The sequence below is a fragment of the Delphinapterus leucas genome, chromosome 3, assembly GCF_059928025.1.
Source record: "Delphinapterus leucas isolate spDelLeu-1000000601 "Yukka" chromosome 3, BTC_Dleu_Yukka2, whole genome shotgun sequence".
NCBI lineage: Eukaryota > Metazoa > Chordata > Mammalia > Artiodactyla > Monodontidae > Delphinapterus > Delphinapterus leucas.
The window spans coordinates 136,948,636-136,976,501 of record NC_143131.1 but is presented as its reverse complement, the minus strand read 5'-3'; the positions used below and the strand labels follow the sequence as shown (position 1 = coordinate 136,976,501).

The window sequence follows — 27,866 nt, the reverse complement described above, 5'->3', positions numbered from 1 at the left end:
AAATTAAGAAGGAAATGTCTGTTTTCCAATCCCACCCAATTAGATCTTTATACAAAAATAATCCTAACAAATCTCAGTTTAGAATGAGGATAGAATAAGAATGCTATCCCCAAAATCTTTTCTAGGAAGTTAAACACATTTGTGAAATCACATCACTATTTTCAGTATTATCGTCTGCAACAAGGGTGTTCTGGTCCTTTATCTCATTGCTATGCTTGTTCTTAGTGCTCTGCTTTTCCAAACCAGTCCCCCCCACCAAAAAAAAAAAAAATATATATATATATATATATATAAAATGGAGAAAAAATATCAGTAAGGTGAAATTGCTGCAGTATTTTTCTTCTCAACTGTCTGAATTTCGTTTCTTTACCTGTGTGTCAGTTGCCTAGGAAACCTTAGTAGGGTACCATTTGATTGGCTGTCATGCTGGACTTATCATGAGAGTTCTGAGCATAGAGTTAGAGTGGCATAGCCCCAGATAAGTTGTTTCGAAGCTATAACAAGGCATCTCTGTGCTTATTTGCAAGCAGATGCAAACTGTACTGAGTTTGAGGTGTCGTCATGTTACAGGAAGAACTGTGCATGGAATTTTAAAGACTCTCATAACAGGTACTACACAACACTATTTTCTCAGTACTGCAACCTTGATCTCTTACCAGGTATCCAAGATTTGTTTTCTAACTTGTAGTCTGGGATTCTTAATTTAAGGTCCAAATTTGAGATTCTTAATTGTACTATCCATACAGACAAGTAGACCTGTCTACTAAGCTAGGGTATTTTACCTGCTCATGGTTGATGATTAAAGTACCTATGATACATTTTCCAGTATTTGATAATTTTAATATCTGTAATAACACTATAATTTATAAACTGTTTATATATACATTACCTCATTCGATTCTTTCTGGAACCTGGGACCGAGGTAGGACAATTCTAATTAGTTCACTTAAGACATGAGATATTAAAGGCCCAAACACATGAAGCTGTTTGTGTGTGATCACACAATTGAAAAGTAGCAGAGCTGAATTTCACGTCTGGCTCTGCTGATTAAATACAGGGCTCTGTCCATAAGAATTTCTAATTGTTCACATCTAATAAAACAGCATGTCCTTGGTGCCTCCAGCTCCAAAATATATCCCAAATCCATCTATTTTGCACATTCTCTGTTATATCACTTTTTGTTCCTTCCAGACTTGCACAGTAGACTCCTAAATGGTTTCCTTGATACTATTCTAACTTCCTAAAATTCATTCTCCCCACAGTAGCCAAGTATTTTTAAAATTGTAATGTAGGTGTGTTTGAAGTAAAATTTACATGCCACGAAAGGCACAGATTGTAAAAATACAATTCAATGAGTTTTGATAAATATATTCTTCATGTACCTACTACCAAGATTGGAATATAGAACATTTCAGAACTTGAGAAATTTCTCTCATGCCCTCTTCCAATCCCCATCCCTCAGAGAAAACCACTATTTTGATTTCTTTCACTTGGAAATTATATAAATGAGATCATGCAGTATGCACTCTTGATTCTGGCTTCTTTCCTCAACACAATATTTTTAAAATGCATCCATGTTGTTGCATGCATGAGGAGTTTGTTATTTTTAGTGCACTTTAGTAGTCCATCGTAAGCATAGGCCTAAATTTGTTTATTTACTATACTGCTGATGGACTCAAGGTATTTCCTATTTTCTATTATTACACTACAGTAATTTTTTAGTAAAAATTTTATTTTAGAATAATCTCATATTTATAGAAAAGTTGTGAAAAGAGTAAAATGAGTTCCTATATACCCCACACCCAGTTGACTCTATTATTAAAATTTTACGGTCGTGTGGTCTCTTTGTCACAATAATAAACCAATATTGACACGTTATTATTACCTCAAGTTCATACTTTATTCAGATATCCTTAGATTTTACCTAATGTTATTTCTCTATTCCAGGACTTCATCCAGAATACCACATTAGATTCATTTGACGTTTCCTTAGGCTCCTCTAGACTGTGACAGTTTCTCAGACTTGTCCTTGTTTTTGATGACTTTGAGAGTTTTGAAGAGTAGTAGAGAGGTATTTTTTAGAATATCTCTGAATTGGGCTTTCTTTTTTTATTATTATTAAAATGGAGTTATGGGGTTTTGGGAAAATAGCCATAGAGGTAAGGTGCCATTTCATTGCATCATAGGGAGAGTTCATAGTACCAGCATGACATCACTGTGGATATAAAACGTGATCACTTGGCTGAGGCGGTGTTTGTCAGCTTTCTCCACTGTAAACTTATTCTTTTCCTTCTTTCCATAAGGTAATCTTTGGAAGGAAGTCACACTGTGCACAGCTCACACTTAAGGGGTGGAGAGTTATGCCCACTTCCCCCACCTTTGGGGGGTGGTTTTCTATATAAATTATTTGGAATTCTTCTGCAGAAGAAACTTTGCTCTTCTCCATTTATTTATTTATTAAATCACTTATTTATATGTAAGTATGGATTCATGCATATTTGTTTTGTATTTTATGTTATAATCCAATACTATGTGATTTATTTTGCTCCTCGAATTGTTCTAGCTTTGTCCATCGGGAGCTCTTTCAGTTGGCTTCTGTGCCCTTGCCATGCCCTGTAGTTGTGTATGGTATTTTATTTTGTTCTGCTTTGTTATGAGTTCTTCCTTGTTTTCTGGCACTACAGTCTGCCCCAGGTTCATCTTGTATATACCAACCCCAGTCCCAGAGTCATGCTTTTCTTCAAAGAGTCTTGGCTCCTTTTATTTGGAGAATAGTATTAGAAACCAAGAGCTCCTTTAAGCTCAACTCTTTCTTTCTCAGATTAAAATATTTTAATTTTAATATAGTTTAATTTACCATCCTTTTTTCTTTCCTGGATGTGTTTTTAGTTGCATCTAAAAGGTCATCACCCAATGTCACATAGATTTTCTCCTGTGTTTTCGTCTATAATTTTTATAGTTCTTCATTTTACATTTACATATATGATCTACCTTAGATTAATTTTTGTATAAGGTATAATATCTGTGATTAGGCTCATATTTGGACTTCCAGATATTTTTTTTCAGCAGCACTGGTTGAAAAAACTATCCTTTCCAGCACCATTGGTTGAAAAGAATATCCTTTGTCCATTGAATTGCCTGTGCATTTGTTAAAAATAAATTAAACTTGTGTGGGTCTATTCCTGAGTTTTTTAAATTGTCACATTGATCTGTATGTCTATTCTTTCCCTAAAACAAGGTGCTATAATTACTGTAGCTTTATAGCTACTCTAGAAGTAGGGTAGTTTATTCATCCAATTTTATTTTGCTTCTTCACTATCATGTTAGCTATTCTATGTCCTTTGCATCTGCATATAAATTTTAGAATCAGTTTGTTGATATCTATACAATAGCTTGTTAGAATTTTGATTGGGAGAGGGTTGAATCTATAGATCAAGTTGGAAAGAACTGACATCTTAACGACACTGAGTCTTCCAATCTACGAACATGTATTTCCACTTATTGAGATTTCTTTCATCAGTGTATTTTTAGTTTTTGTCCTACAGATCTTTTGCATATTTTCTTAGATTTATACCCAACTCCTTTTGAGGCGCTAATGTAAATATTTTTAATTTCAAATTCCAATTTCTTATGGCTGGTACAAATAGTAAGCTTTGAAACATAAAGCAATGTCATGTTTAACCACTGCCCTTAAAAGGCAAATTCCTTACTCTGGCCTACAAGACCCTGCCAATCTCTCTAAACTAATCTCAAGCCAGGTTACCCTTTGATCCTGAAGTTCAAAATGACTCTTTTTTAATTTCTTGACTTATTCCAAGCTTTTTCATGCCTCAGGGGTTTTGCTCTTCATTTTGCCGGGTATTCTCTTCTCCTAAGTGGTTTTCTCTTTGGTTCTGGCACCTTTCATCCTTCAGGTCTCAAATCAAATTTCAAATGTCAGAGTGGCCTTCCCTCATCATTCCATCTAAAGTAGCCTCAACTTTTCTTCCTCTGCTCTTCTTCATTTACCTTTCATAGCCTTCATGGTACTTATCACTCTTTGACATTATCGTGTTTATTTGTTACTCTTCTTGGTTATTATCTGTCTTTACCAAAATAGAATATAAATTAGATGAGAATAAAGACTTCGCCTTTTTCATTCACCACCTTATTCCCAGTCCTTATTACCATATCTAAAGTATAGTTGATGCTCATGTAAATATCTTTGAATGAACATATTTTCTTATAACAAGAAAGATTCACCAAAATCAAATGCCTCAACTTCAGTGGAATCTTTCTTGAGTCCCTAAACTGGAAGTGATACTCTCTGCCCTGAGTTTCCCTAAAAATGTATTCCTTCTTATGTAATAACTTATAGTTATGTTTATTTATATACATCTTTTAACTCCTGCTAGGCTATAAAATCACTGAGAACAGGGGCAGGAATTAATCATCTTTGTATTCTCCATGTCTTTTAAAAAAAGTATCTTAATTTGAATTTTTAAAAATTAATAGATAGATAGTGAATTAGCTGGTAACTGGAAGACCTTGGATCTGACCCAGACAAATCTCACCAATTAATTACATAACTGTTGGAAAACCACCTCACCTCAGTAGGCCTTATTTTACATTAAGGGAATTAGACTAGATTGGTAATTCTTAAACTATTCTTTTTCTATTGAAGGAGGTATAACAGAAACTGTCAGTGCTTCATCTATACCCCTGGAAACCCTTTACCACATTCATGAACATCAGATTCTAGTCTGCTTTTACTCCCAACATCTCTTCACTAGAAGACTGCCCTCAGGCTTCCTGAGAAAGCTTTACCTGCAAACTGAGAAAGTCAGAACTATAACCCGCACCTCTGCTCCAGGAAGCCGTGAGCCACTGACTAAGGATGCAGAGTATAAATGTTCCAGCTTCTTAAGCCCTGATATCCACAGCTCTGAGTGGGGGTTACACAATCTCCAGAGCTCCCCTATAAAAGGGACCCAACGCTACCCTCCGTAGGACTTTGTTTGATATCTAACCATTGCTTGGCCCTGTTGCATTCCCAGCCTCACTTCCTCACTTGACAACCTGTTTTTCTTGGAGAAATTTCCTCATGCATCACTTTCACATGAATACTCATCTCAGAACCGCTTCTGGGGAACTCAACTTGAGACTTGAGACAGTGGGTTAGACTTTGAAATTCTGCTGAAAACCATGGCTTCTCTTCAGAAAAAAAAAAAGCATTATATTATTCATGCAAGGTTATTTATATAATCTATGGATTTTAATTTAAGAATCCCTTGACTAAAAATCCCTAAGGTAACGAACGTCTTGTTCTTAAATTCATTCATTCTTTCAAAAATGTTTATTAAGAATCTACAGGGCCTCCCTGGTGGCGCAGTTGTTGGGAGTCCGCCCGCCGGTGCAGGGCATGTGGGTTCGTGCCCCGTTCCTGGAGGATCCCGCATGTTGCGGAGCGGCTGAGCCCGTGGGCCATGGCCGCTGGGCCTGTGCGTCCGGAGCCTGTGCTCCGCGGCGGCAGAGGCCGCGGCAGTGAGAGGCCCGCGTACCGCAAAAAAAAAAAAAAAAAGGAATCTACAATATACCTGTCAGTACTGTAACTCCCGAGGACACTGGAGTGAACAAAACCAACCAGAACCTTGCATCTGAGGAGTTCATCTTCACGTGGAGGATGATGATAATAAACTGGGTAAGAAGAAGAGGAGGAAATATTAAGTGTTAAGATAATTAAAATACATAGAAAGCTAGTAAGCGACTACCTTATGTATGATGAGGAAAGGAGACCTCTGGGAGGATAAGGCATTTAAGCTGCAATTTTAATGACAAGCAGGAACCAGCCATATAAAGATCAAGGGGTGGCAACACAGGCAGAGGGAACAACCAGTACAAAATCTCTAAGTTAGGAACAAGCTTGGTTAAGTCCGAGGATCCAAAAGGTTTGAGTGTCTAAACCATGGTATGCAAAGCAGAGAATAGTATGAGATGGAGTTGAAAAAGTGGTCGGGCACCTGTTGATAGATGGTAAGTAAGGGTAAGGAGTTTGGATTTTGTTCTAGATACAGTGGAAATAATGATAATCAGTGGTAGTCTTCTACTGGAACATTCTACTGCTAAGTGCTATAGTATGGGGTTTGGACTCTAATTGTACTTTAATCAGTTCCATTGATACCACCCCTTTACTTTTCTTTCCTTACGTACCCCTTCTTTGTTACCTGACTATAAGTTAATGGGTCCCTGGTTCCTCCCTGCTAAGTCTTCCCTTACAGGAGAAAAAAGGAAATGACAGGACGAGTAATTGTATAAACTAAAGCCATCTCTGAATGACTCTAACTCCATGAATAATGAGAATTTCCCTGAAAATTTACACTGATCAGATGAACCGTCCTTGACCCCTGACTAGCTCTAGAGCTAGGCTTTTGTTCAGAGGATCATCCATTAAAGTGATAAAATCTTAGAGCATCCAGGGTGTACGTTACTGCTATCTTCACTTTTGTTTATGTTGGGTGGGTGGAGATTTGGATTGATGGCCATGGTTAGCATTGATTTCATATGGATTTAATTTCAAAGAAAAAAGCTACAGATGCTCATTTACTTAAGTCCGTAAAATTCGGTGGAAGGTTGTCTAAAAGCACAGTAGATATGAACAGAATCTCAAATTCAAGCAAAAAAAAAAAAAGTCACAGTATGGCTTCTGAAATATTTTTTATTCCAATTCTTTCACTGGCACCACCATAGTTATTCTGCAACTCATGCCCCCTAACAGGAAAGGAGTCTTTCTGACAAAGCAAGCTTGATAAGACAGCTGGAGTTTCTTGGAGAATGTTGACCAAAGTAATTACTGTATTTCTGACAGCAGCTGTAAAGATTTGTTGCTAAAAATTTAACCCCTGACTAACTGAATTCAAAGGAATGGTCATATTTTGCTAACACATATGAGGATATTACTTTAAAGATATGAGCGGGCTTCCCTGGTGGCGCAGTGGTTGAGAGTCCGCCTGCCGATGCAGGGGACAAGGGTTCGTGCCCCGGTCCGGGAAGATCCCACATGCCGCGGAGCGGCTGGGCCCGTGAGCCATGGCCGCTGAGCCTGCGCCTCCGGAGCCTGTGCTCCGCAACGGGAGAGGCCACAACCTTGAGAGGCCCGCATACGGCAAAAAAAAAAAAAAAAAAAAAAATGAGCTATTTAATTAGATTAAGAGCATAATGATTTCTTCCTTGATACCCTGGGTTCAAAAGCTTTGTAAAAATATTTATAGAACAGATGAAGGAAAAGTGATTCTCTTTAGTGGTCTGCTTTTCCCCGCTCCGGTTTCCATAGTTGTATGAACCCTAACATTTAACCTACTTGGCAAGCAACAAAACATTTTGGATACGGTTAAGCTTGAAGCAATATGGAGGTAATATAGTGTAAAATGCAGTGCCTTCTCTAATCCTAGATTCCTAAAATTATCTCTAAAATTTGTCTCCTGTAGTTCTCCTAAATTATCAAAACTCATTGTTTTGCAACAACCAGTTGCCACATATTGGCTGAGTATCTACTATTTACAAGATACTAAAAACGAATGGATTACAAAGAAATATAAAACATGATTTCTGCCTTCAGAGTTTATGCGACACGTATGGCACTGAGCTGTACGGAAAAATAACTATCGAGAGTAGGTACTACATTTACAGGCATCATCATGATCAAAAGTTTATTATTTAGAGCCTGGTTGCTGTGCAGGAGGCTTCTGAATAATATTCAAATAAACGATGTGCACAGCATTGTTTTAGGAATTTTGCTGATGTCAAGCTATGAGAATAAAATGCTGCCTTGATTACAGTAGAAGTGTGTTCATGGTAGTCGGAACAGCAGTAGTAGAGTAGGTAGTATAAGAATAGCAAACATTTACTAATCAGACACCACATGTCACATGCTCTGCATTTATTATTTCTAGCCCACTCAACCATCCTATGAAGTAAGTGCAGTGAGCCACATTTTTACAAATGAGAACTCTGAGGCTCACATCCATCCCAAATTAGGAATTCAATCAGAATTACAAAGTCAGGACTTCTTGTCTCTGCCGTGATGCCCTTAAACACATCAATTCAGGCTTCAGGGAAGAGACTGGATCGGAAATAAGTTTAGCACATATGAAACTTGATCAAACATTCACCCCTAAAGGAAGTATACATTTATTTTCTATAAATCAACCTAAAACCTTTCTCCAGTTCCCCAGCATGTGGAACATCACATGGGTTATTTTTATTCCGCCTCCGGCCATTTGTACCGAGGTTGTTGAATTTGTTTAAAAATGGGCAGGAAGCAGCCTCCCTCCTTGAATGCTGAAGATTCTCTCGTTTATGTGCTGAACTTGGGGTGCTTGCACCTCTGGCAAGGCTGGGAGCTCTGTTGCTAGGCGTCCAGTGCCCTATATACAGCACTCAACCATCCCCTCAGGCATGTGACCTCAGACCTCTATCGGCTTCCCAGGCAGGGGATTCTCCTGACAGCTGCTGCTTCTCAAAGGGCCACTGCCTCCACCTCCTCAAGAAAACCAGCACAGTTCTTCTCAGTGGCTTATGCCTCAAGAAAGCAAAAAACCGACTAGGATGTGTCTTGCAAGTCACCTTTCTTTCAGCCCAGAAACAGAATCTCTCCTGAGACAAGGAGACACACAGGGTCATACTATCTTTGTGAAATGGATAGAGATGGGAAAGGACCGTGAGGAAAGAAAGCAAATGAGGATCTCATTGAATCACTCTGTCACATAACCATCAAAGACAAGTAGGAATGAGACAGGCAAAGAGGACTAGATAGGGCCTAGTTCACCTGAGATTTTACTGGCCTCTGTGAAGAGTCTTGCTACCCGAGTGTGGTTCTAGCATCAGCAACCACTGTATCACATGGGAATTTGTTAGAAACGTAGAACCTCATTGCAATCCCACCGCAGACTCAAGAACGCTAATAAATGTGTTCTGTAATAAATACTAATAAATATATACTTTAACAAGATTCCCAGATGACTTGTATACATATTTTAGTTTGCCTGCCAGTATAGAGGGCAAAAAGCACAAAATAAGTTCAGGGTACAGTAAGTAGATCATTTGGCTGAAACACGGGGTTAGTGCAAGAGAAAAAGTCTGACGTGTCTAGAAATGATGGCTGGTCCAGACAATCAAGAGACTTGAAAGCCATGTTGAAGGAATTCGAAGTTTTCCTGTAGTCACAGGGAGCCAGTGGAAGTTTCTGCGCTGAAGAATGACATAATTAAAGGGATGGCTTAGGAGGATTTTTCTGTCAACTTTGGAAGAAGGAGGACTATTTGTGGAAGAACATGATGATCTGTAATCTCAAATTGTCTCTGTAAGGTACCCCTTCAAGTTTATTAGACACTTTCAGAAATACATAGGCTTTTTCCGGCTGCTGGGAGACTATTAAATGTACTAACATTTTATGATGCAAAGATGTTCCTATTAATAATTTGAAAGAGTAATTTTAGCTTTTGGCGTCACTGGGTTCTACAAAGAGGCAGTGGGAGCTACAATCCCATGGATAAGAGAATGTTCATAGCCAGTTAGAAACGAACACCAAACAGACAGAAAATGTAGGGCAAACAGGGCCCTGGGAACACAGTAGATGAATCTTTCACATTTCTCAGCGCTGCAGTGTGTACCTCCTTTCACCTGCCCTTCGGCAATTTCACCACTTATTTGAATTCTTACCTGAGGTAGTTCAAGATGCAGAGTGGAGCTAGACGTTGTCATCCTCTAGGTCAGTGGTTTGCAACCATCACTACACATTAGAATCACCCAGGAAGCTTTAAACACTGCAGCTGCCCAGCCATACCCCCAGACCGATCAAATGGTAATTTCTGGTAGTTCTAACAATCAGCCAGGTGTAGCTAGAGCCAAGTAAATGCCCTCAAGCTGAAAATTACAAAAAAAGAGAAAATGTTCTTCTGGTTCAGTGTGTGGAGTACAATATAAGGGTTACCTTTTATTAACTCTATGATATATGACGAACACTGAGCTCTGTGTTTCGCATGCATTATCTGTTTAGTGCCCCCCCCAGATAACTTGTGTGTCAAGTAAGATTTTCACCATAATCCCCAGTTTACAAAACAGTAAACTGAGGCTCAAAGAAAAGAATGCACTTGCCTACACTCAGCAAGCAGTCGAGCCAGGATTCCACCTAAGTGGGCAAAACTTAGAGCCTGATCCTTGGTCCAAATCACAGGTTCTGAGAATTATTTGTGAATTCATTCATCCTTCCCACTCTGAACCAAGGCTACTGAATACAAAGGATTTTTTCAATATTATGAAAAGAGTGTATTCTTGTGATTCAGTCTGCGAATGCTCCAATTTTTTTTGGCATGATGGGTCATTTCTAAAAGCCATCAGTATATAGTGTGGTGCCTTGCCTGCTGCAGGCATTCAATAACTGCTTTGTAAGTGATGAAATATGTGAACTCATGGGACTTTGTAAAAGAGTACAGAGACATCTGATTAAATCAATCCTATCACTGAAAAATACACATGAGAATGTCTTTTTAACAGCCATTGCCAGTAGCTCCACCTTAACTTGGTTTACCTACCAAATAAGGCCAAGTCTCTGTATTTTCGGTCTCACCTGCTCACTTTCCTCCAGCTACATTGGAGATCCTCAGTCAGTCTTTTTCCTGTCTGCAAATGGGGAGACATCACACTTGCTGTTCTCTCCACGAGACTCATCTCTTCCTACTCCTCTCCCCATTTCCCACCCAACACTGTCTCTACCACTCTGCCTGGGTAATACCTATCAGATTCCAATTTAAATGTGATTGTTTTACACAGCATATAATGACTTCTCACCACCCCTTCTTCCCATCATTTTCCCCTCACTCTTCCCCTTCTTTTCTTAAAACACACTACCACAATTTGTTATTATGTATCTACTTGTAGGCTTATTTATTCAATAACTGATTCCCCACTAAAATACGCCTTCCTTGAGCAAAGGGATAATGTCTTGCTTTCCACCGTATTTCTGTGCCTAAAAGTACCTGGCACACAGTAGGTGCTCAGTAAAAGCATTGAACATTAAGTGTTTTTAAGTAACTGGTTTAATTTCTAAAAATAGCATTGTTTTTTTCTTAATTTCCAGTCTTACTAAGTGATCTAAATTATATATACAGTAGTCCCCACTTATCCACGGTTTTGCTTTCAGCAGTGTCAGTTACCCATGGTCAACTGAAGTCCAGAAAAAGTAAATAGAAAATTCCAGAAGTAAATAATTCACAAAATTTTAAATTGTGCGCCTTTTGACTAGTGTGATGAAATCTTGTGCCATCCCGCTCTGTCCTGTCCTGGATGTGAATCTTCCCTTTGTCCATCACATCCCACCTTTTAGTCACTTAGCTTAATTAGTCATTCTTGGTTATCAGATTGGCTAGTACACTATTGCAGTGCTTGTGTTCAAGTCACCCTTATTTTGCTTAATAATGGCTCCAAAGTACTAGAGTAGTAATGCTGGCAATCCAGATCTGCCAAAGAGGAGCTGTAAAGTGCTTCCTTCAAGTGAAAAGGTGAAAGTTCTCAACTTAATAAGGAAGTCGTATGTGATGTTGCTAAGATCTATGGTGAGAACAAATCGTACATTGATGAAATTGTGAAGAAAAAGAAATACACAGTAATTTTAAACTATCACACCTTGAACTATAAAAGTTATGGCCACTATGTGTGATAAGTACTTAGTTACTCTGGAGAAGGCATTAAATTTGTACAATAAGATATTCTGAGAGGGAGAGAGAGAGACCGCATTCACATAACTTTTATTACAATATATTGTTTTATTTTATTATTAGTTACTGTTGTTAATTTCTTATTGTGCCTATCTTATAAATTAAACTCTATTATAGGTATGTATAGGAAAAAACAGTATATATAGGGTTTGGTACTCTCCATGGCTTCAGGCATTCACTGGGGTCTTGGGATGTATCATCTGTGGATAAGGGGGTACTACTATACTTGTTTTTTCTCACTTCAGTGTTTTCAACTGATGCTTAAAAGTAAATCACCAACTCAATATGTAGTACTTCCATTCAGTAGCCTACTAGTTTTTTTGAAAACCATTTACCTGCAGGAAATCAGTGAGAATCAATGTAAATTCAAGAAAATTCCCTGGAGGCAGAAAGTAATCAGAGGATGAGTCCATTTTGAGACAGGGCTTTTGTGATATGATCTGTTAACCTAGGGGACAGAATATTTTACTTCAGCCAATTTCCTGGAATTTTTCAATAAACTTTAAAAGAACTAGTTAATTTTCACATATAGATATACTACTCTCTTGCAGTAATTCACCTTAAGATATATACAGTGATGACTCAGACTCCATATTTGTTTGGACAGTAGATTCCATTCGGTGCTGAAACAGTGTGAATTCTTAAGAAGTTTCTGTGGGATTTTTTTCTGATTTTTATCATCTGTCTGTTCATTTAGTCAATTTAGTTCAATAAGCATTGATGACGTGTTTACAAGGTGACTGACCCAATGTTCCTTGATATTGGAATGTAAAAGAAACCTATAACAATGTATTCAAAGGACTCCTTACCATATCAAGGTTACAGGATAAAACCCATGATTTGGAGTAGGGGAGAGATTAGAATGGAAAAGCATAGGAGACAGCATGTAATAAAGGGAGATACAGAGCACACAAGGACCTCACTTTAATATTGCCACATATGTCAAGCCCACAGCTAACATCACATTCAATGGTGAAAGGTTGAAAGCTCTTCCTTTAAGATCAGAAACAAGTGTGTCCACTCTCACCACTCCTATGCAACATAGTACTATAAGTCCTAGCAAGAGCAATCAGGCAAGAAAAAGAAATAAAAGGCATCCACATAGCTTAATGGCAATCAGCTTTGAAATCACCTGACATCTGTTTAAATTCTGATTCTGATATTTATTAGCTTTGTCAGTTTCCATGGGCATATTAATAGTTACCTCGATTATAGTTTTAAGGATCAAAATATGCAAAGTGTCTCACATAATATATCTCAAAAATGTGCAGTTTTCTCTCTGATTTGAGGAAGAAAAAAGCAGTATTAAGTCAAGGAAGAAAGATCCATGGAGAAGGAGAAATTTGAAGTTTAGTCATTTATTCGATATACATTTTACTTTAGACCTATTATGTGTCAGATCCTTTGGATACTCTGTCAAAGAAGATAGACATGATTTCTTGAATTTTATATTTTAGTAGGAGAAAGTAGACAATAAGCAGTTTAAAGAATACAGTTCAGAAGAGGCCATTAAAGGCTATACTGTGATAGAAAGAGACTTGACCAGAGTTGGAGAAGCATAGGGACAGCCACTCTGAGCAGGTCCTATGTGAGATGAGACCTGGACATGCAGCTCATCATGGGAAGATCTGGGGGAAGAGTCTTCCAGGCAGAGGGGCAGCAAGGACAAAGCTCAAAGGCAGGAGCCTGCTTGGTGTACATGGCCACTGTCAATGGAGGGAGTGAAGGAGAGAGAGAGTGATTGAGGTGAGGTTCCAGAAGTAATTCTGGGCTCTAACACAGAGTTCCTGGAAGGCCATGGAGCAAAAGGATTTGACTAGATGCGCCTGTTGCACCTCCTCAAGTCGTGCAGGAGAATACTGCAAGTTAATTACCATAGAAGAAAAAAAAGCATAAGGCATAAAAAGGAAAAATGATCCTGGCTGAAATAAAAAGTCATCATCTGTGCAAGTTCATAGAACAGTACTTTTGATTTAAGCAAAGGAAATTTGATGCCATAATTACTAGTTTTTCTTAAAAGGTACCTATGACTGTCAACAGAAGTTCCTCACCAATTCTAATGCCTTCCACGGCTTGTTTCTTCATTTAAGGATTCAGTTTTCTTCTTGGTCAAATCTTAATGAAACAATGCTGACAAATCAAGTTCTTAAATTCCAAATGCATTATATTCTACATGGAGAACCCTCCTAAAAATAAAGTATTAGGAATGCAGAATTTATATTTTTAAACAGGCTGTCTGCTTTGAACTTTTTATATTACTAAGCAAGAGACCTTATATTTTTTCTGTTTTCCTTATCCTTTTCCAGTCTCAGAGGCAGATTCAGTGGTTTATGGAATCCACATGCATAGTATTAAAACATGGTGAAGAATGATATATACTTCTTTCAAGGCAAGTAGACATTACTTAAACAACAGGTGTTTTCAAAACCATGATACTCTGTCCCTTTGGTTTCTTTAAATTGATTTGCAAAAAAAAAAAAAACCAAAATGTTGGAACTTCCCTAAATTATCAGAGCTTTTTCTTTTATAAGCTTATAATACCACCACTCTAGAATGTATATTTTTCTAAGTTTATAGGAGAGTGCCAACATGCTTCCCACTGCTACCCACAGTATACTCTACCTTCTTCCTGTGTAGTTGCAGAAAAGATAACTGACCTCCTGCATCTTTGTTTCGTATATGTTTGTGAAGAGAAATGAGCTAACATATATTAGTTTAGGGACAATGCTCAACATAGAGTAAGTCCTCGATAAATGCGGATTCCTTTTCCATAGTTCAGAAAATTTCTGTTTCAGAATCAGGTTCCCTTACATCTTATATGCTAATGAAAGATAATGGAGTTTGTAGGTCCTTCTACCCTGTTTCTTAGCCCAGATGCTAAGAACATCAGACACCTATCCCCAAATCCCTGATCTCTATGAAGCTTCTAAGCAGGATAAATGTTTATTTCTCTAATTACCTTGATGACTGATATTTCCAATCTGTTCTTGACCTTGGTAATACAATTTCTTTACCCTGTTGATCTAGATTCATCATAAGGTCTGATCTCTACTTGGCAACCTACATCTTTCTTGATTCATCCTGATATTTGAGAATTTCTATATCTTAACCGTTTGGGTTCTTCTATAGGGTTAAGATAGAAGCGGACTGACCTGAGTTGGAATCTTGATTATATTATTTACTGGTCAAGTGACCTTGGGCAAGTCCCTCAACTTTTTACAACCTTAGCTTCCTCATCTGAAAATGGTAGATGACAAACCCACTGCCAGAGACTAATATGAAGATTAAATGAAGTAAAGCATATTAAGCACTTATCACAGTGGCTAGCACAATTACGTTCTTAGGCATTTAGTTAACAACAGAAATGTAAAACACAGACACACAGAGAGAGCAAGAGGGACAGAGACAGAGACAGAGAAATTGGTTTAATCATAATGCAGACCCAAACATTACTACAAATGGTAATGTTAGGAGATCTGGCCTGGGCAGAGTAAGGAATGTTATCATCCACTTTACCTACATGAAGAAAGGAGTTAAATTACAGCTATAATGACCAAAACCAGGTATTGGAACCAAGTACATATGATAAATTAAAGAAACAGGAATTCATATTAGCCACCCCCTACCCCTCCGTGATCGAAATCCTACCTGTCATTTAAGGAAGATACATTGAAAAATGTCTCTCTATCTTCTCCTCTTTTGCATGTTTCCTTCCTCCTCAGCTTACATCAGTATATGAACTTGTTCCATCCAAATAAGAATCCACCTCAGTGGAAAAGGATATACAAATATATTTTGAGGGAATTTATGTCAGTGGGCTCTAAAACAACAACAACAACAAAAAAAAACCCAAGACAGACTCTGCTGATACCCTGTAACACTGTGGATTGTTCAAAAGTAAAATTGTTGCCCTCGGCATTGTCATTCATCACGTTGCCTCAGCAGAATTGCAGTCTCAGAGGAAGTGGGAAGGGGATGAGAAGTGAGAAGTGACATAAAATGATTAGTTCTGCTCCATAGATGCGGGATGCTGGCATGTGAGGACCAAGTCAAGCATCTTAGTTGTGAATTTGTTTGTGAACTTGACTGTGATTTGCACCATGAGGAAAAGATGAAAAGAACATGAAACCACATTTTAGGACTGCATGTGATGGTGAAAAAATAAGCAGGCTATATTTTATTCTTTGTGTTATTTCCTAACAACTTTGCTGAACCTACAGACACCCTCCCTCTCCCTCTCCTCCATTCATGCTTCCACATGCGTTCCTGTTAATATTAACCCCTCTACTAAAGACAAAATAAACACAACATAGTTACTATGAGTCAGAAGGATTCAACATTCATTTTCATTGTGGCCTTCTCAAATCAGGGCAGTTCAGCATGGTGGTTAAAAGTGCTAACTCTGGAAGCAGAATGACTGAATGTGAATCTCAGCTTTGCCTTTACTTGCCCTGTAAACTTGGGCAAGAAGTTACTTGACCGTACTTTGTCTCAATTTCCTCATCAGACTTAAAAAAAAATGTTGAGGATGAAAATAGACCTACTTCATAGGCTACTCAGTTCTGTAGTTGTAGCCTGAAAGTAAGCACAGACAATATCTAAACTAATGAGCATGGCTGTGTTCCAACAAAATTTTATTTATGAAACAGAAGGCAGGACTGGATTTGGCCAGAGAGCCATAGTTTGCCAACCCCTGACTTAGGTCTTAGAATTTTAGGTCTGGGAGGAACTTTTTAGAGATCACCTAGTTTGACACCCTCATTTTACATATGAGACAACTAAGAGACTGGATGACACTGTAACTTGTCCACTTTCTCCCCGCTCCCCCAATCACACAACTAGTGTTTTTTTAAAAAATAAAACTAGTTCTTGTTCTTACACAACTCATGATATGCTCAGCTTTAGAGTTCCAACACTGATGTCTGATTTTCTAGAAGTAAATATTTCCCCCTGTTATGCATCTCAAAGTTCCATTGGTCTTAGGTTCATTCTCTAGAAGCAGACCGAGAGAGGATTCATGGGCAAATGATAAGCAGGTAGGGGAAATAAGACAAGGGAGAGCGGGTGAGCCCAAACAAGGGTGAGATTTCAAGCAAAAGCTATTCAGAGGATAAACTTGAGCCTCATTCCACAGGGAACTCTGGAGAGTAAGTTGTTTAAGAATTATTTTATTTCCCACCTGATAATCATTGATTAATCGGCACCCTGGGAGGCTGCAAACTTTCCGGGTATTTCCCAGTGGCCCATGGCTGCCACAGTAGACCAAGAGTAGCATACTGAAGAGGCTGCATGCAGGTACTGGCCACAGAAATCACTCCCCAAAATATGTTATATGTGTGTGTTGCGGCGCGGTTGGAATACAAAAATGATCTGAGGGAATTTGGGCTGAGCATTTGCATTGTCTCCTGCACGATCTTAATAACAGAGGAAAATAAATAAATGAACTTGTTTGAAGTTATATACTAGAGATTCCTGCTGCAAACTAGGTATTTATTTAAACTTTCTTGTTTTATCTATAAAAATTTATATGAATTTGGTATTTTACCTTAACATCTCAATGATTACTGGAAGGTCTTTCCAAATCTATGAATTTGATTTGCTGTCTTCAAAAGCTGTTAGAGCTGATACTTGACTTTTTTAATTTGTAAACTTTCTTTATCTTTTTAAACACTTTATCATTATTCTCTTTCTCTCTCTCCTGGTAGAATGACATTTTAAGTCAAAATAACATCTTGATGGTTTTCTGGTGTTCCATTTATACTTCCCTCTCCATAGGGAAGGATGGAAAGGGCCAACCTGCTCCTTGTATACCACATAATCCTAGCTCCCGAGAGGGGAGAAAGCACAGGCAAGCATTCATTTTACTATTCAGGTTTCTTACCATAAATTCTTAAGTCCTTTTCTAGTCTAATTTTAAAAGAATCTAGGATATAAGATTTCTTCCCCAAGTCAGTCCAACTTCACACTAAGATTAAAATGATCTATCTATGATGCCATGCCATTCCTGCCAAATATTCTCGTGCCCCTTTGAATATACAAGACCCTCTCAAATCACTAGTGCCATTTACATGATATGTGAAGTGTTTTGTTTTTTGGCTTGTTTTCTTTCCTGGTAAAGATCTCACTATATTTTCCTAGTAGTATCTTTCTTTCCCTTCTCTATTACTCCTTAACCCATGACTCACCTTTATTGTTTGTTTGTCTACAGTTGCTTTAATACTACTGAAAAATTGTGTTGCCTGCAAAGCCTAAAATATTTACTATCAGAAGACATTTGCTGATCTCTGATCAAAATGATATGGCAACTATAATATCGTGGATAAATGATTAAAGGGTGACTGGATTCCAGGGAACCCTACCTCTATCTACATAATTTGAAATCCTCATCCTGATACCAAGGTTCTCCACATCGTGGCTGACTTTGCCAGCCATTTATCTCTCTACTTTAGCCAGACACTGATTTGCTGTTGAAGAAACTTACCTCAAACTTCCCCATTGCCTGCTAATAACTACAATACTATTTTACCCAACCTTTATGATTCATTTTGGAGAGCATCTTGTCAGCAAAGGCTTTTCCTTTAATTCTAACCATGGGATCCCTTTTTCCTGCAGTCTCCTTGGGTTATGCTCTTCTAAGTTTATGCTTTTCTTGTAACATTAATATTCTACTGCTTAATCGTTTTTGCTAGCTTCCTCACCCTCACCTGCTACAATTTAGCTCCTAGAGGGGAGGAACGTTGTCTAATTCATCTTTTTGTTCCCTGTGAAACTGAGCACATTTCCACGTGAATAGTTGCTGAGTATATTCACTGAATTGCTAAATTAGATTCTGACATCCTGTGTCATAAAGACGACCCTGTTGTCTAAAGATGTTCAGGTTCACCTCTCATCTCCTGTATTCAGATCACTCACACTAGTAACTTCTGATGATCATAGATTTCTAAGAGTTAGAAGGCCCTCACATCAGTCTAAACTATGACAGTTTCTCTTACAGAACTTTGACAGATTGTTCCTGCCCATACTGCGTAGTCAAAGATTGACAAATGTTTGCATACCGCCTACATTATTTTTGTCAAATCCACATACCACCTGCTCTGCTATTTTATCAATATTTCCTTTTATTTACTCACCTTTAACTTAAATAAATGTGCTTAAAAGAAAGGTGATATCACTATCTTTGGTGGAATTCTAGTACTGTTGACCAAAAATGAAATATAGTCATAATGATAAAAACCAATAATCTGCATCTGAAGACTTACTCCTCTCAGTTAAAATGGATAAGTAACAAGTCGTAGAAGAATGCTGATGGCATCTTGGCATCAAACTGACTTTCTTGTCTATGTAATATCCAAAATCATCTCTTGAACCATCAAGGATCTGCATGCCAACTTCTAGATAAAGTGTATGGCTGGAGTATACCAAATTTCCAAAGTACTCACTGCTTCTTGTTGATATATCCTCGGCCCCAACAGCTAAATCATTTAATTCTAAACTCCTGTTAAGATAAGTTATATCTTAAAAAGTAAACATTGGGAGCTATTGATTGTTGGACTTTCTGGCCTGAAAGGGACTTTCTTTAGTTTATAGACATGGCTATGCTCTGGGCCACCACATACTGTAACTGTCAGTAGGAACACTTTCACTCAGAGCTCGGAATCATTTATGTGAACCTAAAACTAAATTATTCTTCTCAGGAACTAGGAACAAAACATGTTTTCAGGTAGTTTCTATTACAGGAGAATTATGCTAAAACAAATGGAAGGAAACAGCGGTTATTATCACCTACTCTTTAGGTTTCCAGTTAAAGGAAATCTTCACTCTGATAGACATTGACTAGTTTTTCTCCATTCCTCCTTTTCTGGAGAGAAGCTTTTCTTAATCATAATCATAAAAATTACTTTCAGAAAATTGTGAAGTGAGGATAATATTAGAACTCACCTCATAGTATTTTGTGAAAATTAAGTGAAGTGTAGAAAGGTTAAATATAAGTATCAGGAAAGGTCATTTATTATCAGCAATGACTTATGTGTCATAGTTAAATATTAAACAAAGGTGAATTTTAATTATGAAGGAAAATCATACGTTAAAACTAATTAGGAAGAAAATATCCTATGATTATAAATATGAGAAATATTTTATTTAAATGCTTAATTAGCAAAAAAGGTTGTTGTAGAATTCATTCTTTCAAAAATTTACTTATTTAGCTAATACAGATAGGTCTTACTGTGAATAAGTGGAACTAATGCAATTATTTGACATTAACATTACAATATTTTTACTAATAGGTCTCAGTTACCCACATTTTCAGTTACTGAGTATCTTTATCCTTAGTCATTCTTGTTCATAATTTTATTAAATTTTTCCATTGATTCTTACAAGTATTTATTTATGTTATGACTGTTGTAAAGCAATTTTCAGGATGATTGTTTCATGCATGACTATGAGAGTTGCTGAAATCTGAGTAGCAATCATCCACCCATCCACTCTTGACATGAATCTGAGAGGCCAGATGTCCTAGATTGATGCATCCATCCATTCAGCCTTGTCATCCAGTTGCAAGGACATTCATGTAAGACAGATACCGTGAGTGTGGATCCCTCTTCCAGTCACATCCAAGTCGCCATGAGACTATTTATTTATCAACAAGATATGCTTAGTAATAACACCTATCCTACCTTTAGTAGACATCTGTGGCTTCTATCTGTTCATCATTCATGCTTCCTCTTCCTGGAGAGAGCACATTAGTGACCTTTCTTTGGGTAATCATTCCTCAACAATTCCCAGTCCACAAGGTTTGGATATGGTTCACCCCAGCTTCAGGACCAGGGGTGAACACATGCCCATCTATCAGAGCAAGTAATACACTGAAGGTAGAACTGTGATCCAAGTACACTGAGAGTGTCCTATCTTGTAATTTTAGGGGAGTTAGTAAATGGCTAATACTCTCAGGGATGCTAAACCAGAGCAGCTGATGGTCATCTTTGGAAGAGAGCCTGTCTGAGAATGAAGCCAACTTTCCTAAAACAGAATTAGGAGATGAAGTACTTTAAGCCTCTGAATCCACGTGCAGCCAAAGCTGAACGCCCTTAACTTTTTCGGTTACATGACCTAATAGTCACTTACTGTAGCTAGTTTGAATTTGGTTCCTGTCACTTTCAACCCCAAGGGCACTGAATAATACACTACGGAATAATAAGTACACTTCAAAGAATTAAATGAGTAATCACTGGTGTTTATCACAAAGTGAGCCAGCTAGTAAGCAAGCACTCAATAAGTATTAGCTATCACTAAGAACTGTAATTACAATTTATCAATTACTGAGTGCCTTATACAAGTTAGGCAAATGCACTGAGCTTGGGGAATAATAAAAACTGAGTAAAAAAATTCCTCGTAGAATTAGCAAATGAAGATGTTTCCAAAGGGGATTTAAAGGAAAAAACAAAACCAAAACAGAAACAAAAAAGCAAGACACTACAATTGACATTAGGTGCCTAGAAGTAAGGAGAGTAAGTTTACCTGGGACTGGAGACAGCTGGAGCTTTTTAAGACCTTCATATGTCCAAGTTCTTTAACTTTTGGAGGCCCCTTGACACATAACATAAAGCGCATTAAAATGTACCTTTCCCATATGAAATGTGAATTTGTGAACAGTATTAAATTTTTATAGACTTTTAATTAAACATTAATTAATTTCAACATTTACAGCTTTTTAAAATTTGGACCCAATATGTACATTGGAATTCCAACATTTTTTATAAGCCCTCAAAAGGCTTGTAAACCCTAGGCTTTCTAACTCAGGCATTTAGTAGAAAAATAATCCTGGTAGAGGAGCATCAGGAAAGGCCTCAGACTGTGTGACCCACATTCTGGAAAATTCCATTTTGCATACTGGATTATCTATCTTTGGCAATCTCTTACTGGCCATCCCTAAGAAACCAACCTGAGAGGGATGTTGAGAAATTATTCCTTAGGACTGTCAATGTCACTGCTTATACAGCAGTTTTGCTCATTTATTTATATTGATAAGCACACCTCTCCTCCCGTGCTGGTCTGGAGAAGCAGTTGGTAAAAAGGACTTCTCTCCCACTCTATCCTTTTCTAGGATAAGGGATACGGTGTTGCATTGCTTCTGAGACTGTGCATGAATGTAATTAGCATCCCCATGGTGTCAGAGCTCAGGTAATTTCCTCATCTAACAATTTTGCCTCCATTTGGAGCATCAGTAATTTCATTTTGTACTTTGAGGTACACTTTTCTGTACTCTTGAAGATGGATTCATTTGAGGTGGTGCTAAAAGGTATTTTCCTTCAAAAGGTGTCCAGTAACTCTAGCTCTCAAAATTTCCTATTGGTCATTTGATTGTTAAATCAACTCTCTGTTAGGTGCAGAGATCCTTTGTCTGGGCTATGATTTTATTTCTGTTATATTAACTCAATGGGTGAGACAAGCTGAGAACTGTAGACAAATTTGTAGGAGTTTTATATATAAAGTCACATAGGACTCAGGAAGAGCCTGAGTTCATTAATATTTTCTTATAAACTGTGCAATCGTATAGCTACTTAATCTCTGCTTCTGTTTCCTTATATATAAAATGGGGATATTAATTATTAACATTTTATAGACACATTGTGAGGATTAAATATTTTACTATACATAAAGGATTTGGAACAGTATCTGACACACTGATATTATTATTTTATTATTATTACTACATGTTATATTTTAGTTAAGTAATTTAAATTGATTTATATGTCATCAGTCTTACTGTGGTCAAAAATTTTATAGACACTCAGGTTTAATGTTAGTGCTATCTGCTGAAGGAGGAACAGCCAGAACTCAGTGGGCATAGAATTCACGTTTCTAATTCTGCAGATCAAAACCTCATTAACCCATAAGCCCATAATTTGGAATTTATGGTAATATAGGAGAAATTTAATTTTCTGGTGTCTGTGAAGGTAAGGTTTGCCAGACAAATAAATAGAGGGTATTTTTGACTAGCATAAGGGAAAAATATTTGATAAAATTAAACTACTCTAAGAATATTCTTTAGCACATAAAAATAAAGGTGCATTCATAAATAAGATATTTGGAGAGGTTATTTTAAAATGGTTCTTATTTGTATATTACAGTAGGTCCAGGAAGCCATATACTTGACAACACTTTATTAATAATTAGTAAGTACTGAAAGTAATAAATGCATATTTTCTTTCAGCATATTCTTTCTGACTTTCTCCCTACTCTTCAATATTAATGAAATTTCTACACACTATTTAAAAAGACCCCAATCAATATTCAAAGCTAAGAGACTCATTATTCATTTTAAAAAAGAATAATAAATACAAATGTTCAATCAATTCAGCAAAACAGGTAACCCACGTTCCATGAGAACTTTGTCCATGCTGCACCAGAGCAGGAGGTCAGGGAAGTTGCCCTGGCACCTGTGGGCATATCCTATACTTGTTCTTCAACAGGATAAAGGCTATGGTGTGGAATACCACGTTACCTTCCCCCCAGCTGAATTGTGTGAGATTCTAGGGAGGGAATCAGGGTGGCAGAGGGACACAATGGCTCAACTTTTGAATTTTATACCAGGAGCATGTCATATCTATTCAAAACTTTTAAAACTTTATAAGGATTTAGTACAGTTGACTAGTCCTTTGTTATCAGAATATTATCTTTTCTTGGCTTTGATCATACCACAGTGATTTTTCTCTTACCTTTTGGGACATTTCTAATTTCACTCGTCTGGATGACTGTAATTGCCCTTCTCTGGAAGATTCTCGTCTTAGTCTGTTCATCCTGCCTGCATAAGTCTCATATACTCCCATGACTTGAGTTGTTTGCATCTGCAGGATCATCAAATACAGACTTATTCATTAAAATGTACATATTAGGTTTCTACTATGGGCACTAGGCACTAGAATACAGCACTTAGCAAAGCAGGCAAAATTTTCTGTTTTTCTGAACTTGCATTCCAGTCAGGAAGATAGAATTACAATGGGCAAAATAAAATATGTTAGACAGTAATATGTCTTAAAGAGAAACATTCAGACAGAAAGAGAAGTAGTATCAGGATGGGATGCAGAAATTTTGTACTGGTCCCACATCAGCCCTCAGTTCTGAGCTTCAGGTACATATATCAAAATGTCCAGTGCACCCTGCATGACTAGCTGGGACCTTAAACTCATTGTGACCCAAACTGAATGTACTATCCCTATCAACTATCTTCTACCACCACCACTGAGATGCTCAAACCAGAATGTATGAGTCATTCTTGAATCCTTCTTCTCCCTTATTCCTCATATCCCATGGGTGACAAAGTTAGCCAGTTCTCCCACATAACTCTAGCCCCTTCTCTCCATCTTCACATCACTATCCTAATTTGGACCAACATCACCTGTCACCTGGATTCTTGCAGTAAGAAATCCCCTATAGCCATTACCACCTTCCTCCAGTGTGATTAAAACTCATCTTGTCACTCCTCTACTTGAACAGGTCAGTGGAACCGAATTGCTCTTGCCCAGCTCCCCAGACACACCACTCTTGGAGCCACTCTTACCCTTGTCCCCTAGTCTTTGTTCTTCCTTCATTCTTCATTTATGCCATCCTCTCTTGGCCCAGGATATTTTCACATACTGTTTCTTCTTCCTGGAATATTCTTCCCCCAACTCTTCATCAGGCTAACTCATCTTTCAAATTTCAATTAAAACATCATTCTATCAGGCAAGTTTTACCCAAATCCTCAAACTGAGTTATTTGCATCAATTACGCATTCCATAATATCCTATCTTCCCCACTTCACAATACATGCTACATGTGTTATCACTTCTATACTGCTTTTCCCCACACTGGAACGTAAGCTCCAAGAGGATAAGGACCATGTCTGCCTTTTCAACACATCATCCCTAGTGCTCGTCAAATAATGTTTGATGTAGAGTAGGTGCCCAGTACATATTTACTGAACAAATGAATAAATATTATAGCAAAGACAAATAGCATATGATTAGTGACGGTTATTACTTGGCATTTGTATGCTTCATACTCAGACATGATTTTGAATCATGATCTCTGAAGAGCACTTACATATTGCCTTCTCATTGTACATCTGGGATCATGGAGGATGCTCTCCAGCAAATAACACATTTCCAGAATCCAGCAGTGCCTTCCCTTGCACATTATTGTTCCAAATTTCACATTCCTAGGCAGCATTACCAGCCAAGTCTTCCAGAGAGATTTACTACCGTTGATTCTGCTGGAAAATAGAGACCCACTTTAGGCATAAATTGATCTCAGAGTTTGTAACCAGTAGGACTATCTCTAATTATATTAGTTACCGTTATTATTAAGAAATAACAATGAGATGGTACCACATAAAGAAAATAAATACGATTTTGTCTTCTGTCCTTTTGATTGCTGCTTGGGTCTTTAATACATTTTCTTCTTACCCTTATCTTAATTCCCTTGGAATATCTGCTCCTCTCTTCTCAGGCTAATCTATGCCTTCTCAGGATCATTGCACCAAACTGAAGTCCGCTCAGTCTTTATAGGCTAATGCTATTAAACCTTGTTTGCTTTCTTGTCCATTCATTATTCCTTCCTTATTCACTAAAAACTGCTGATATGTATTAATCACATGCCAAATGCTACACATATGTTTACATCATTCTACAGCAAACAAAGAAGGCACTATATTTTAATTTTTAAAGAAGAGGAAGCTGAAATTTAGAGAAGTTAAGTGACCTGCCCAAGTCCCCAAAACTCTAAGTATCTGAACTGGGATTTGAGCCCAAAGGTCTGCCTCCAGTTCCTTTGAAACTGTTGGCACTGTGCTATTGTCATACTTGCTGAGATGCAGGTTACTGTAGCTGTTCGGCCTCCTTTCCCTTAATTTTCCCTTTATGTTAGGTCTTCAGTAAATACTGTTTAACTTTTCCCTGGGCTGTTATTATTATTATTATTATTATTATTAGTGGATGATGACTGATGGTATTCGTGGTTTCGTTCTGTTCACTGAATTCTGTTCTTTCAACCGAAATTGAACTGAGCCTAAATAAGAGGAGCTGGTAGTGCAGCAAGTGCAACGTGGATAACCCTGTCAGAAGGAAAACCCTATTTCAAGGTGTTTTCAAGAAGAAGAAGAGCTTTCTAGGGCTCCAGGAGTTGGTGTAGTAAAACTGTTTGGGAATCCTTTGGTATAATGTTAATACATAATCTAAACTTTCCCCACCTTCAGTAGGGTGAGCCTATGTAAAAGATTACCGTTGTTTTGTGAGTCCATAGAAAGAGGGAAATAGGCAGTTTTCCTGAGCCATAGGTCTGTATTTTGATTCCTGTAACTCTCAACCTAAGTAATTAGATAGGAGAGTTACAGATTTCCAATCTCTCCCTCTCTCTGTCTCTGTCTCTCTGTCTCTGTCTCTCTCGTGTTCGTATGTGTGTATCTTTGGACCGACTCCTAGGAGCTGGGAGACCGCCACACTCTAAATCTGTACGTCTGCACTGTTGAAGAGGCTGTTTTACCGTCTCAAATCCAGAAACTCCCCCTCCCGCTCGCCTTCTGTCCTCGGGGAGCTGTCAGATTCCCGCCTAGCAGCCCTCCCGCCTCCACACTGCCCCTGGAGTCAGTACCCGGCGGCCCCAGAATGACCCCTGACCTTGGCGGGGGAGGAGGGAGATTGCCAAGAGGTATAAATGTGTCAAGAGTGCCGAAGGGACCAGGACCTTGAGGAGTCCGGGTGCGACGTCGGGCGCCCCCTCCTCTCTGCAGACGGAGGCGGGGGCCAGCCTGGTGCGAGGCGCGCGCCCGCGTTTCTCGAGGCCTCCGGGGGCTCGGCGGCAGCAGGAGCTGCGCTGCAAGAGGAGTCCGCGGCCGGCAAGGTCGGGGCGAGTCAAGACCGTCTTGTCTAATGGTTAGGGTCGCTGGCTTTCGCATCCAATCTCGGTTTCACCTCTAGCCACCTGGGTGACCTTGGGCAATTTCCTTAGCTTTAGCGCGCCAGTTTCTAAATCCATAATGTGGGGAAAGCGAGGTGCTGGCTAAACCTGGGCTTGTAAGAATGAACTAATGAAGCACTCTTGGCACGTAGTAGGCGCTCGGTTACAGGTTAAGCTGAGGAGGAAGAGTTAGAAGTTCCGCTTTGGGGTCCGGAACGTAGGTTCCAGCTCTGACTTCTCCTGTATTCACCAAGGAGAGGGGGAGGGGGCAGCGGGAGCACCTGTCCTCCCCCCTCCCCTGCTCCTCTGTTGCCAGATAAACTCGGGAGAACCCGGAGAGTCCGTCCCGGGCCGGGGCACCCTCAGACTGCCCGGCTGCCGGAGACTAGCAACGTCTCCGGGCGCCCGCGGCTCATCTCTTTCCCGCGAGCCGAGGAAAGATTTCTTCCGTGTATCTCCCTCCCTCTCGAACCCTGGAGCTCGCTCGCTGCTGCCTCTGGGTCCCGGCGGCCGGGGAGAGCCGGGTCGAGCCTCCGGCTGCAGGGAAGAGGCAACCCCGGGGCGTGCGAGTCCCTCCTGGCCCCGAGCCGGGGAGCGAGGAAGAGGTGGCGCGGAGCCCGCGGGAGGACGCGGAGGCCTCGAGCCCCTTCCTCATTTCGCCCGCCTTCCGGGGACCGCTCTGACTTTTTGCGTCCCAAGGCACCGCCACCCACCCTCCCCGGCCGGGGCCAAGGGCCGAGGGGCCGACGGCCAGAGGAGCCGGGGACCGCAGCGCCGCGCGGCGGGATTGGGCAGCGAGCGCAGGCCGGCGAGGTGAGGAGGGGCGCGCGGCGGGCGGGGAGGGTGCCGCCAGTGTGCGCGCGCGAGTGCGCGTGCTCTGAGGGGGCGTGGGTGCCAGCCAGGCGAGTCCGACCCGGCCGCCAGCCCTTCCTGCACCCGGTCACCGCCGGAGCCTCTCGCCACCCGGCCTCCCTAGGCCCCCAAGTCCCATCAACCCTTCCTGCAAACTCCACCCTCCCTACTAATAATTTCCCAATGCAGAATCAGACCGAAACCTTGAGAGACAGCGCTGTCTTTCTACTCCCCTCTCCCCCCCCCCGCCCCCCGCCCTTCCTGCTATAAATAATCCGGACCAGCGGGTCAGGCACGTCACACGGTGAGAAACCGGGACCCCGAGGTTTT

General features: G+C 39.3%; 1 protein-coding gene across 1 annotated transcript in view; it reads right to left on the bottom strand.

Annotated features, from left to right (window-relative positions):
- The window catches only part of GABRA6 (gamma-aminobutyric acid type A receptor subunit alpha6), a 117,724-nt gene extending 91,042 nt beyond the window's left edge, over positions 1 to 26,682 (bottom strand). The window contains exons 1-3 of the mRNA XM_089908590.1: positions 26,305 to 26,682; positions 23,468 to 23,596; positions 21,267 to 21,335 (exon numbers count right to left, since the gene is read on the bottom strand). Of these exons, the coding sequence (XP_089764716.1) occupies positions 21,267 to 21,335; positions 23,468 to 23,596; positions 26,305 to 26,682 (576 nt within the window). The remainder of the gene's footprint in view (positions 1 to 21,266; positions 21,336 to 23,467; positions 23,597 to 26,304) is intronic.
- Between the last annotated feature and the right edge of the window lie 1,184 nt (positions 26,683 to 27,866).